Genomic DNA, 11,851 nt, shown 5'->3' on the forward strand with positions numbered 1-11,851 from the left:
ATCCGTGTCGAAACCGGAAGTCACGCTTCCTCCGCTATACGCGCGATTAATTTTCGTCATGTAACGCGATAGCATAAACGCTTTTGCGTTGTTTGAAAGGCCGTGGAAAGCATTGTGAAAATTATACGACGATAGATGGAAAAATTTACGTTTATTAAACAATGTTTTACGAAGGAACAGGGAAGAGGAAGAAAAGTATTCGTTTCGATTACATTTTGAGAGTTACGTTTTCTTCGCGTATTCTATTTATAAGTAAAAATATTCGAGACAACCGAAATCGAAGGTAGAATCGGTAATCCGATCCACGATGAGAACCAGCAACAATGTTGCGTAACAACCGTGAAAATTCGGTCGGTATCGCGTCGTCGTTGCATGTTTTTAATATCTATATAGCGTTGAAATATTCAAGATAGATGCGAGATGTATGTTCATATCGTCTATTTTCGGAATTGCTATCGAAAATACCGATTTAGTTCTCTGTACGTCGGACATACTACGGCCGTGGTACATTGGCGAAAAGAGCTGGAAGCATCGCTCGCTATTTTCGACTAAACACCCACGTATTTCTTACCCATCGACCGTGTACCCCGAGATGTTTTCCATCTTCACGCAAACACTCGAATATTTTTCTTTGCTCCTCGTCCAATTTTTCTCTCCTCCATTTTATTCACTTTTAATGTTTTTTCGCACAAACTTTGAATCGAATCGTTTCTATGCTTGGAACGTATCTCGATTCGGTCCAATGCCTAAGAGATTGTAATTCTTCAATTTTCAACAAAGAAAAATATGCATCGAGGTTTCCTTTTATCGTCGTGCTTCACAATCATTCACCTATTTATGAAACTATTATGAACTTATTTCGGTTGTTCCTTTTATTAGAAATAAGACTATCTCTTTCACGTTCAATTATCGTGAGATACATAAAATCTTGGGAGAATGGGATAAACGAATGTGATACTCGTGGAGAACGTTGAAAGAGCTTAAATGGATTACGCTTGTCTCGTTCATTTTAAAATAGATTTTATGCGGATAGAGAAAAATGCGGAGAAAAAAAGTCGTTAATTGGATGAAAGAAGAATATGTGTATCCAATGTATCCTGAGTATCCTGAGTATATATCATTGATCAATCGAGGATATATAATTGTCGTCGAACATGTGATTCCCTTCGTATATTTCTTACTTCATTCCTGGAACGAACAAAAGTAACGTTTTACTACAAACACTTTTAACGCTACGTTGCAAGGTAACAGAATGAACCATTGTAACGGAGATTTCAATGATCAGTACAATAGGAAGTAAGTGTCGCGCAGCAATTATTTGAAATGAATTCGAGGCGAACTTACCATGACGAGGAACGTCAATTTCAAAGTTAAAACAATCCCGAGTATAATAACCAGAGGCAAATCAGCAGGAGGATAAGTATAAAGTACGTGGTTAAGATGTTTTTTGTTTCGTGGGCTGCCTGTGGCATTTTTCACGATAGATGTTTCACGACACTAAAGAAAAATTTATCAGCATACGATCACGATCAAATTGTTTCCTCCGATGGACGAAATACTCCTACCCAAAATATTGATCGTACTGTTTAATTTTTTCTTTTTTATCCTTGATGAATCAGTCTCCTTTATTGTCTCCGTTTCACGGATCGATCGGACGGAAGTTTCGGATAAATCGCGCTGGACGATCAAAAATGAAAAATCGAACGGAAAAATCTGAGATCAAGCACCGCGCCACTTTGCGTCCGATCTTCGACTAGATCACTCAACGCAGGATCCACGATACGAACGAAGATCCCGAAATTCCTCCAGGAATCCGTGTGAAATCCCCCACCAATTCGATCACGGATACTACCACATTGCACCTTCCCTTGTAACTTCTGGTCCAGGATTGGTAGCCCGGGTCCCACCACCATCTTTTACTGGTGCGAAATCAACGAGTTCCGCCACCTCGAGTTATATTAAGCATCGTGAATATTGGATACAGCTTCAGTGGAAAATGTTTCGGATCGATTCACTATCATCATCGACGTAAAGATATTTCGTGGGTTCAAGGTCGTAGCGATCAATGGCCTTTGAGGAGCGTTGCGACAATGCGAGAGAAATTTAAACGAAATTTAGAACGAAAAAAAAAATAAAAGATATCATAAATCTCGGTTCTCTAAATTATAAAGTTTTCTAAGAAACTTATGATCGATTTATAGATCATTTCGAGTACACTCTACAAGGAAAGAAGAACAGTCTGGAACGAAGAAGAGATTCGTTCATGATAAACTTATATATATATATATATATATCTTTATTCAGATAATAAAATCTATTGTTCTTCTTTTCTTATCGAATGATTTATCAATGAATCGAATATTTATTAATTTGATTCACGTGATTAATGAATCTAATCTAATCTATTAATCATCTATCACGTATCTTTCGTACGTGAAAAATGCACAAGCGTATATAATATAAGCATTATGCTCAATGGAATATAAACCAACCATACATCGAAGCGTTAATTTAATTATAACATGAGACAAGAAGTCGATGTCACTTAGCTCAGGTAGAAGTGTTAAAAAAAATCGATTCTTATTTTTAAACAAAAATTACTCTTATAAACGCCTACGTTTTAAACTTGGAGTGTTGACAGAATTCACGTGCGGCGCTACGGTTTTTCCCACGTGACAAAATAATAATAATAAAAAATATATAAAATTTTAATCATTGAAGAAAATATAATTCATCAAAAAAATGATATAGTGTGATCTGTTTATGTTATTTAATATGTTATATGTATATATGTTTTATATATATGTTTATTTAATTATAATCATCATTCAAGAGAAATTTTTTTCTCCAATTTTTTTATGTAAACAAAGATGAAATAAGGAAATGAAAAGAAACGGTAAATTCAATTATCCAGCATTCAATATTCAATGAGAGGAGAGTCCTTCGATTTGATTGATAGCTAAAGCTATTTTAATTCTCGAGGAAACTCGGTTCGCTGAATTTTAACATTTGATTAAGCTGCGCAGAGCTGCTCCTCTTTAGCTTTACCAATGTCGTTCATCATTTCCAGTCCTTCGGTTAATTTTATCTCGTAAGCCAAACATTAACCTTATAATGGACAATATATGTTAACGTATCCAATCTAAGATTCGTACATTCGTTTATGTTTGTAACATTTAACGAAATCGCGTGACTTTCGATACGATCAAAATTTTATCGATCGATAGATTTATCATCTAATTTCTTATCAGGCGTAATCTTATTAAAATCTTTGGCACAATTGGAATATTATATAAAATATCTCTTTATTCAATTCTCAATTAAATTACTCGTGTATTAACAAGTAGAGAGAGTTAATTGGTAACTTATAATACATGCTACAAAATGAATTATTTCTAGGAATGTAAATTGTACACATTTTGTACACATTATTAGCATACGTAGGTACATGAATATGGCGGGCATCCTGTTACAATAACAAGACTAACCGAGACACCAGTCACTAGATCTTTTAGTTTTAAACGTCTACATAAATAAAATAAAATATTCGAATGAATAAAATGCAGATATTTCAAAGTCTAGAAATTCAAAGGGAACATCATACGACTTTCTGGAAGAAAGTTATCAACAGATATTTCATTGGCACAAACAACAGGTTTTTTTACTTTTAAATTCTTGGCACGGGATTTCGCACACGTTTTAAAAATACTAAGAGCAACGACATAGGAGGAAAAAAATCTCTCTACTCGACAACTAACAATTATCTCGAAGATCCTCAAAACGATAACCACTTCGATCTCATGGAACGAAGACTTTGTTCCACGGCTCGATTCATTAAATGATAACTAGACACATAAATATAAAGGAAAGACCTGAGCAAATTAATGCACGCGGACCGGTGCTTGTATATCGAGAACAGGAATAATTAACTCGTATAATTTATTACAATCGAGTAAACGCATAATACTATTTAACCATTAACGTAGCTATTCATGATTCGAAGCGTAATTCATCTCTATTGTCAGAAATTCTCGAGTAAACTTGCAATCAAGCCAACGAGAATCCCAGCACGTCCTCGAGCGAGTAATCGAATAATCTTAGGTCTAATTTGTACAAATCCACTAACTTCCGGAGTTGTTTATACGTCAACATGGAATAATATTTCTCCAGTTTTTTCGCAGTTGGCTCGCTGTTCATCGGTTTGGCTGGAAAACTAAAAAAATAATCGATAATATTGCTGGTTAAATAAACGTTAAACGAGAAAATATCGAAATTACTTACTTGATTGACTCGACGCCCATTCGCTCCAAAACTTCTGTAGCATCCTCCGCTAAACTTTCATATTTGCTGACGAGATTATAATTGACCAAGCACGGATGACAAAGCTCGTATATCGGCTTCCAGTGCTCGTTTCGCGTCTCATTCGACGAATCGTCCGTAACAAATTGTACGAACTCTCGAAACGTCACGTCATCGCCGTTTTTCAGTGATTCTACAGTGGCGTTTTGTCTGTACCTCTACAAAAAAACATTCCTTTTGTAATTCATTTAATATAGAGGAAAACAAACAAGAGAGGAAAAAACGTATAAAAATATATAAAAATAAAAGTATACCTTGATAATCTTCTTCCCAAAACGGGTTTGAAAATATTTCGAACTCTTCTCGTGTTTCGCTTCCAATTTATTTCTGTAGGCGGACAATAATCTTTCCAAAGGATGTCTGACGACAATCAGTTTGTCATAAGTCGCCAGCATTCGTTCGATCTCGGACAAAGTATAATTACTGAGCCTTTGGAAAGTACTTGGGGAATGCGCCTGATCAGCCGGTATCTCCATAGGATCGTTACCTGGCCACTTGCCCGTGACAACCATCAGAACTCGTTTCCAGTTCGTGCAGGCAACCTGAAACAAATATAGCCGAGAATGTTAAAAAAAAAGATCAATTCTGTTAATGCAGTTAAATATCAAATCAAAATTCAAAGTATTAAAAATTCCATTTTGATTAAATGAAATAAAACGGTTCGAAATAAATAAGATTTCATAAGATCGATTAGAAAATTGTTCAAAATATAAAATTAAATCGAGAAAATGGGATTAATTTATTTCAAGAAAATCGTTTTAGAAAACAAAAGTTTATGAAAGAAAAATAGGATAAAGATTAATATTTGATGAAGATGAAAAAAATTATATTTATTAACCAACTAAAATTCATGACATAGATAAAAAATATCTAATCGGAAGATTTGTCGATTATGTGTGCATATTTTTTCTTTATATTTAAAATTTAATAATCGTACCTTTGGAACGTAACAATATAAAAGTTCATGTTGCTCGTCCACAAGAATATTCCTAAAAGATTTTGGGTTTAAATTCTCGTTCTCGAATTCCCTATCTCCCAAGATCTCCTCGCAATTATATTGTAATCTCTCTTGACGTTCCACCAAAGCGGATCTCGCCAGGGCATTGGGCCCTGTCCAAGAGTAGACGGAATCATCTATCTCCATGGATCTTTTTCTATCATCGTTCATCGAGATATGCTCTCCAACTATGCTCGCGTCTATCGTTAAACTTAAAATATTGAAGAGAAGTAAAACTATTTCCCAAACATGACATTTTATCATCGTTTTTCCCATCCACCCGGATCATTGATTTATCCTTAAATAAATAATTATTTAATAATCCTTCTTCTTCGATATAATTGTTTCTGAAAAATTAAAAACACACACACACACGCACACACACACATTCGATGAGAAAAGAAGAATGGAAAATATATTTAATGAAACATAGAAAAAAAATTTTTATTTTTTTTATTTGCTTTCATAATTCAACAGGAAAACGTAGCGATCAATTTACAAAGGTTAATGAATCAATTCCAATCGCTTAAGAAACACCAACAACTCGAGAGTCTTATTTCAATTATTCTCTTGTTTAATTAAACGTCATTGATGTCAATTCTCTCACTTTGCACGAGTCGCGTATAAATCCTTAAGAATTAATCAACGAAAAAAAAAATTGCAAATAAATAAAATATATTTATTATTGTAATGGATAGCGTAGAATGATTTGCATCTTAACGGGAAAGCAAATAATATGGTAATCAGGTCAAGCGCCTTCGTTTCATACTCTGTTCCGATTGAAATCCTTTAAAGCCGGTTCTGAATGGATATCTTGCGGTATGTTTGACATCTAAATATCTAGAGCATATCTGTTTTTTGAATAGAGCATCAAAAGTGAACTGAGTTAATTTAATTTTTGTTGCTTCAAAATTGATAATTTCTTGAAAATTATATTTTATTATAAAATAAAAAAATTCAGGTCATTGCTTGGAAGAAATAAACTCAGTCGGAGACATTGCTACACGTAAAATACCTGTTTTTAAGTTTCATAATATACTTATATTTTATATTTATATTTTAGCTAAACTATAATTTTTTTTTTTTTTTACGAGAAAAAAATTGTATCGATGCATAATATTGATATATATTATACAATGTATAATTAGAATGTGCAAATTTATGAAAATAAATTTATAAAATACACGAAAATTATCATAATACATCATTCAAGAGATTAATTGAAAGATTTGTTTCTTCTTAGAAAAATATTTTGTAAAAATAGAATTTTGTTATTACTTATAATATTTTTCTTATAATGTTTTATTTTTATTTTATCATTTTATTTTCAATATTTCAAAATGCCAAAATAAAAAATAATATTAAAAAATTATATATGATATTCTATTCTAAATGTCATCCAAAACATTAATGAAGACGTAGATATTTATAACATTAAAATTTCTCTACTTATCTCAAATTAAACTTGATTTGTTAATACTAGTGTTATGACCATTATGTTAATATAATTTTTAATGCTATATTTTGCACGCTATTTATTGCATGCTTTTTTTTATTAATAAAAAAATTAGAATTAACTTTTTTAATTCTATCTAACATTAATTATCGAATTTATTGAAAAATTAATTGTATTAAAATAATAATTGAACGATGACTTAACTATACAAGCACTTCATTATCTCAAAGATGATTATCATCTATCATCTATCATTTATTTACTATCAATTTTCTTTTTATTATATATTATATATTATATATTATTTATATATTATAAAAAAAATGTATAAAATTCCATCATCAATTGAATAATTAATCCATTTCTTGTTAATCCATAGTATCAATTCAGAATGATGCACAAATATTCTATTTAGTATTGTTATAAATGGAATAATAGGTGTTGAAAATTCATTACGTCAATAATGTGGACACATTAAATGAATGGCGAAAGACGTGATCAATCAAATCTAGTATTTCGTTACGCAATGCCATTGGAATTCATTCTTGACCATATCATTCGACCTATCCCTCTTAGTAATAATCGCAACCGTGTTAAAAATATCTTATCGGTATCTATGCCACCAATGAAAAATCGCAAATCGATCACATACGACTAGTATCTTATCGTATCTTGATTGTTAACGCAAACCATTAAGCCAAAAAATTGCTTCAACAATTCAAAGATTCAAAAAAAGATTCAATTGATTCAAAGAATCGTCGAAAAGATAAGAGACTCACCTGTTACGTATTGAGAGATCGGGCCAAGCATTGCCAAAAATTACGTGGCATTCTTTACTTGTTTGTATACTTTCTTAAAATGTTTTCGAATGATTTGATATTTTCTTGAAATTTCTTGAAATTCTTTTTCTAAAGAATGTTTCGGATAAATGGCTTTTTTATATGACCGCTTCACATTCAATTGTGAGATGATTTTAGAAGAAGATTCCAGTTTCGTTCCAATTAGTCTTGACGATGATGGAAGGATGTGGGAGACGAAAAATTCACCAGAAACAGCGGAGATTTCAAAGCAAACACGCGGCATGTAAGACTGTCGAGTCGATGGACAAACGGCTATTGCCTTGACTGAGAAATTCCCTCTGACACAAGGATGGAATATGGTGTCCAGTTTGTTGAAGTGAAAGAAGCTGCGCGCGCGCGCACCTATGATGTTTTATCTTCGTTTCTTTATCGGCGTACACGATGATCTTCTTTCTTTACCTGTTCCCACTTTCCAACCGTTCTTCTCTGCTACAAAATTCAAAGACCGAGATTACATTCAATTTATTTGGCAAGTAGAATTTAAATCTATTTTTCTTATTTAACTTTATAATAAATATTATAATTTGTTACAGAAATTATCATTGAAAAATTCATATTAGAAATGGAACATAAAAGAATATTTATTTAATGATCGAATGCCTTGTGATAATACTATGATACTATTAAAAAAATTTACTTTGATTATCACTTAAACTAATAAAAACACATTATAAATTGACTATATAATATAAAAAAAATGTAAAACAGATTGTTTTTTTGAAATAAGAGAAATCATTAAAAATTATTTTTATATATTTATCTTTATATACTTTTTACTAATGTATATATATATATAAGCCAAAATATGAAGTGAATTCATTTAACAATAACAATACGAAATTATAAGGCAATATTCCTTTATAGAAAAAATACTACATGTCTTGGGATACTGATGAAATAAGAATAACTGTCAGTCGCGTCTGACACTGTTGGCTGTGAAAACATGCGCGAACGCAAAGAAACTAAAATTACGAAATATCGAAATATCGAAATAAAAATTAAATATTAAGTATCGTTATTATATACTTATTGAGAAAGTGTATAAAAATTATGAATGATCGATATAATGCGAAATCTATTAATTTAAAAACTTGTATCAAAATCGAAATGATTCTATAAGAATATTAATATGCTGATCAAACAGATTTCCAACAACGTATTCAGCGATAAAGGTATTTCGGAAATAAAATGCGAAGAAGAATAATTTTACCGCTTTGCATTCTTTGCATATATATATATAAAAGAATCCTGTATAAAAGAAACGCGGATATTATTTAGTATAGTAGCGGGAGAAAGTATTTTTCGTTCGATCGCCATTTGTATTGTCCACTTGACACTGGTAGCTTTAGTCTCACTTTGGTCTTCGTTGGTTGATCATCGTTTAAATATTTACAACAATCGTAAAAAATTTAAAAAGTTATCGAGATTACAAAAATTGATTATAAAGTAATCCGGAAAAACTACGAAAAAACGAAGAGGAAAAAAAGAGAATTTTAAAAATTTTGTGAAAAAGATAAAAACATAAAATATTTATATTTAGTGAACGAATGAAAAATAAGAAAAATATCTAATAACTTATATAACTTTATATTTTCGTTTATTCGAATCCTAAATATTAGCAAATAAAATAATACGAATTCATAATATTATACGTGAGAGAAATTTTACTTATTGTTTCTATTTTATATGTATTAATTATCTCAAAACACGCGATTTCTACAATTATTTATGAAATAACTCGTTATCATGAATTTGTATATTATCGCGTTTTTTGTACTTTATACTATACTTTGTACTTTTGTACTATATTATATATTCAACAAATAGATATATTCGTTATATAAAAAACATAAGATAGATTTTATTAATAATTTTCGATTCAATGATCTTTCTTTCAAAATATAAACTCGCATAATTCTTTATAAAATATTTTGATTATTTATAATGATTAAAATTTTGTGTCAAATTTGTGTTAAAGGAAAATGATATTGGAAATTGTATTCTGGCTGTTTATTACTTTGCTGCTAATCTCGCTGCTGTTGACTTATATTTTTAATATGGGGACCACGTTATGGGAGATTTTTGTATCATTAATCAATACGAAAACAGTCGATTTACGAACAAAGTTTGGCGAATGGGCAGGTAAAATTCATAAAAATATATTAAATATTCTTTTCCTCGAAAGAGAAAAAATAATATTTAAAAATATTTAATTCAAGTGGTGACTGGATCCACCGATGGAATCGGCAAAGCATATGCAAAAGAATTAGCTACAAGGAAAATAAACTTGGTGTTAATCAGTCGATCTTTAGAAAAATTAGAAAAAACTAGAAACGAAATTATGCAAGAGAATCCAACCATTGAAATAAAAATTATCGTGGCAGATTTCAGCAAAGGAAAAGAAATCTTTGAGAAACTAGCAGAACAACTAAAAGATATTCCAATTGGTATTTTAGGTATGTGATAATTGAATCATAATTATCTTTTTTCATTGCTTCTTTTTTTTATTTTTTATAAAACATGATATTTATATAATGAAAATTATTAATATAATACAGGCATTATATTCGTATACCTATCATTTATCACTATATATATATTATCATTATTTGTTCATTTATTGATATATTGTTAATAGTATAATTGAAAAATAAGCCAAATCTATTCCAGTCAATAATGTAGGCATGCAATATAGTCATCCTATGTATCTCGGAGAAGTTCCAGAAAATGATTTGTGGGACATCATCAATATTAACATTGGAGCCACTACGTTAATGACACGTATAGTCATTGGACAAATGCAAAAGCGAGGTAAAGGTGCAATCGTTAATGTATCATCCGCTTCGGGATTTATACCTTTGCCCTTAATGACTGTGTATTCTGCGACGAAAGTTTACATTATAAGTTTTACCGAGGCCCTCAGAGCTGAATATTCTAAATTTGGATTAACTATACAACATTTATCTCCATTTTTCGTCAATACGAAGATGAACGCATTCAGCAATTGGTTACAGGTAAGTAAAAGAAATGAATAGCATAAAAACTATGTATGTAATAATTGAAGCTTACCATTGAGAAATTTATAATTAATTAATTGATGACAAAGGTATCCAATATATTAGTACCTAGTGCAACAACTTACGCCAAAAATGCAGTCAACACTCTAGGAAAAATTGATTCGAGTACAGGCTATTGGAGTCATGGGATTCAAAAGATCATCGTACTTCTTGTACCAGTAGAAATAAGAACAAAATTGGCAATGATTCTAAATATGATTTTCAGAAAAGAATATTTTAAACAAAAAAGAAATATCTAAGCAAACATACTTAAAATTCATATGTCACCGCCATTGCTTTAAAATTGTTATAATAATAATAATATATATACATATATATATATATATATATATATATATATATACATATATATAAGTTAATAAATTTTATTATTACTATATTTTATTAATTTCCATATTTTCTTATAATTTTTTTATAAATTTTTTTATAAATTTAAATTACATTAATTATATTAATGTGTAATATTTTTAAGAAAATATTTAGCAAAAAGTTATTTTTATGATTTATTTTTATAATTTATTTTTTATCATTATTTTATTTATTTTATATAATTTATATTATTTAATAATCTATTATTTTTCAATTATAGTTTGATTCTTTTGTAAATATTTTTAATTAATATTTTTAACTATTTATTAACCGATTAAAAATAATTCGTTTATTATAAAAAAATGAGAGTGTTTCAGAAAATTTATAATTTCATAATAAACTATTTTATAAAAATATTTTATTATTTTTTCAATATTGTCAATTTCAATATCAATCTCAAATATAAGAAAATATTCTATTTATTTTATATTTTAGAAATATTTAACCTTGATAAATTATGATTCTTTTTAAAATAGAATAAATAAAAAATTTTTATTTATAAAAATAAACTAAATAAATAAATAATATAATATATAAACAATTTTTATCGAATTAATTTAATTTAATCATTATAAAATAAAAAATGAGAATAAATATATGTAAACATATTATCAAATCATTGTGATTTTTTGACAGTTTCAAATTTTCTATAAAATATAACATATAATTAAAATATAATTAAATAATAAAATAAAATATAATGCATATAAAATAAAATATTAACACTATACAT

The 11,851-nt window shown here is 29.4% G+C and overlaps 2 protein-coding genes across 6 annotated transcripts; one reads left to right on the forward strand and one right to left on the reverse strand.

Moving 5' to 3' along the window:
* Window positions 1–134: 134 nt before the first annotated feature.
* On the reverse strand, window positions 135–7,732 carry LOC108001222 (carbohydrate sulfotransferase 11-like). 2 transcript variants are annotated; one of them, XM_017062140.3, is made up of 6 exons: window positions 7,592–7,732; window positions 5,297–5,703; window positions 4,614–4,901; window positions 4,282–4,517; window positions 1,345–4,213; window positions 135–1,188 (listed from the first exon to the last, which is right to left on the reverse strand). In XM_017062140.3, exons 2-5 carry the CDS (start codon window positions 5,630–5,632, stop codon window positions 4,048–4,050), a joined length of 1,026 nt encoding a protein of 341 aa, XP_016917629.1. In that variant the 5' UTR covers window positions 5,633–5,703; window positions 7,592–7,732; the 3' UTR covers window positions 135–1,188; window positions 1,345–4,047. The 2 variants fall into 2 exon arrangements, with proteins under 2 accessions (XP_016917629.1, XP_016917628.1); XM_017062139.3 differs by having other exon boundaries at window positions 5,297–5,654; window positions 7,592–7,731.
* A 276-nt stretch (window positions 7,733–8,008) lies between these two features.
* LOC108001221 (inactive hydroxysteroid dehydrogenase-like protein 1) lies at window positions 8,009–11,128 on the forward strand. Of its 4 annotated transcripts, none has more exons than XM_017062135.3 (5): window positions 8,009–8,141; window positions 9,651–9,814; window positions 9,892–10,128; window positions 10,343–10,686; window positions 10,779–11,128. In XM_017062135.3, exons 1-5 carry the CDS (start codon window positions 8,017–8,019, stop codon window positions 10,986–10,988), a joined length of 1,080 nt encoding a protein of 359 aa, XP_016917624.1. In that variant the 5' UTR covers window positions 8,009–8,016; the 3' UTR covers window positions 10,989–11,128. The 4 variants fall into 4 exon arrangements, with proteins under 4 accessions (XP_016917624.1, XP_016917625.1, XP_016917627.1 ...); XM_017062136.3 differs by having other exon boundaries at window positions 10,391–10,686; XM_017062138.3 differs by lacking the exon at window positions 8,009–8,141 and adding an exon at window positions 8,248–8,844.
* Window positions 11,129–11,851: the final 723 nt, after the last annotated feature.

The sequence above is a fragment of the Apis cerana genome, linkage group LG10, assembly GCF_029169275.1.
Source record: "Apis cerana isolate GH-2021 linkage group LG10, AcerK_1.0, whole genome shotgun sequence".
Classification (NCBI taxonomy): Eukaryota; Metazoa; Arthropoda; class Insecta; order Hymenoptera; family Apidae; genus Apis; species Apis cerana.

Excerpts from the sequence above, each read along its gene's own strand:
- LOC108001222 (XM_017062140.3), bottom strand. The coding sequence starts at position 5,632 with ATGGGAAAAACGATGATAAAATGTCATGTTTGGGAAATAGTTTTACTT. Across the intron at positions 4,902-5,296 it reads TATATTGTTACGTTCCAAAG|GTTGCCTGCACGAACTGGAA; the intron begins GTACGATTATTA and ends TATTTGTTTCAG. Across the intron at positions 4,518-4,613 it reads TTGGGAAGAAGATTATCAAG|AGGTACAGACAAAACGCCAC; the intron begins GTATACTTTTAT and ends GTTTTTTTGTAG.
- LOC108001221 (XM_017062135.3), top strand. The coding sequence starts at position 8,017 with ATGATGTTTTATCTTCGTTTCTTTATCGGCGTACACGATGATCTTCTT. Across the intron at positions 8,142-9,650 it reads GATTACATTCAATTTATTTG|GAAAATGATATTGGAAATTG; the intron begins GCAAGTAGAATT and ends TTTGTGTTAAAG. Across the intron at positions 10,687-10,778 it reads CATTCAGCAATTGGTTACAG|GTATCCAATATATTAGTACC; the intron begins GTAAGTAAAAGA and ends TTGATGACAAAG.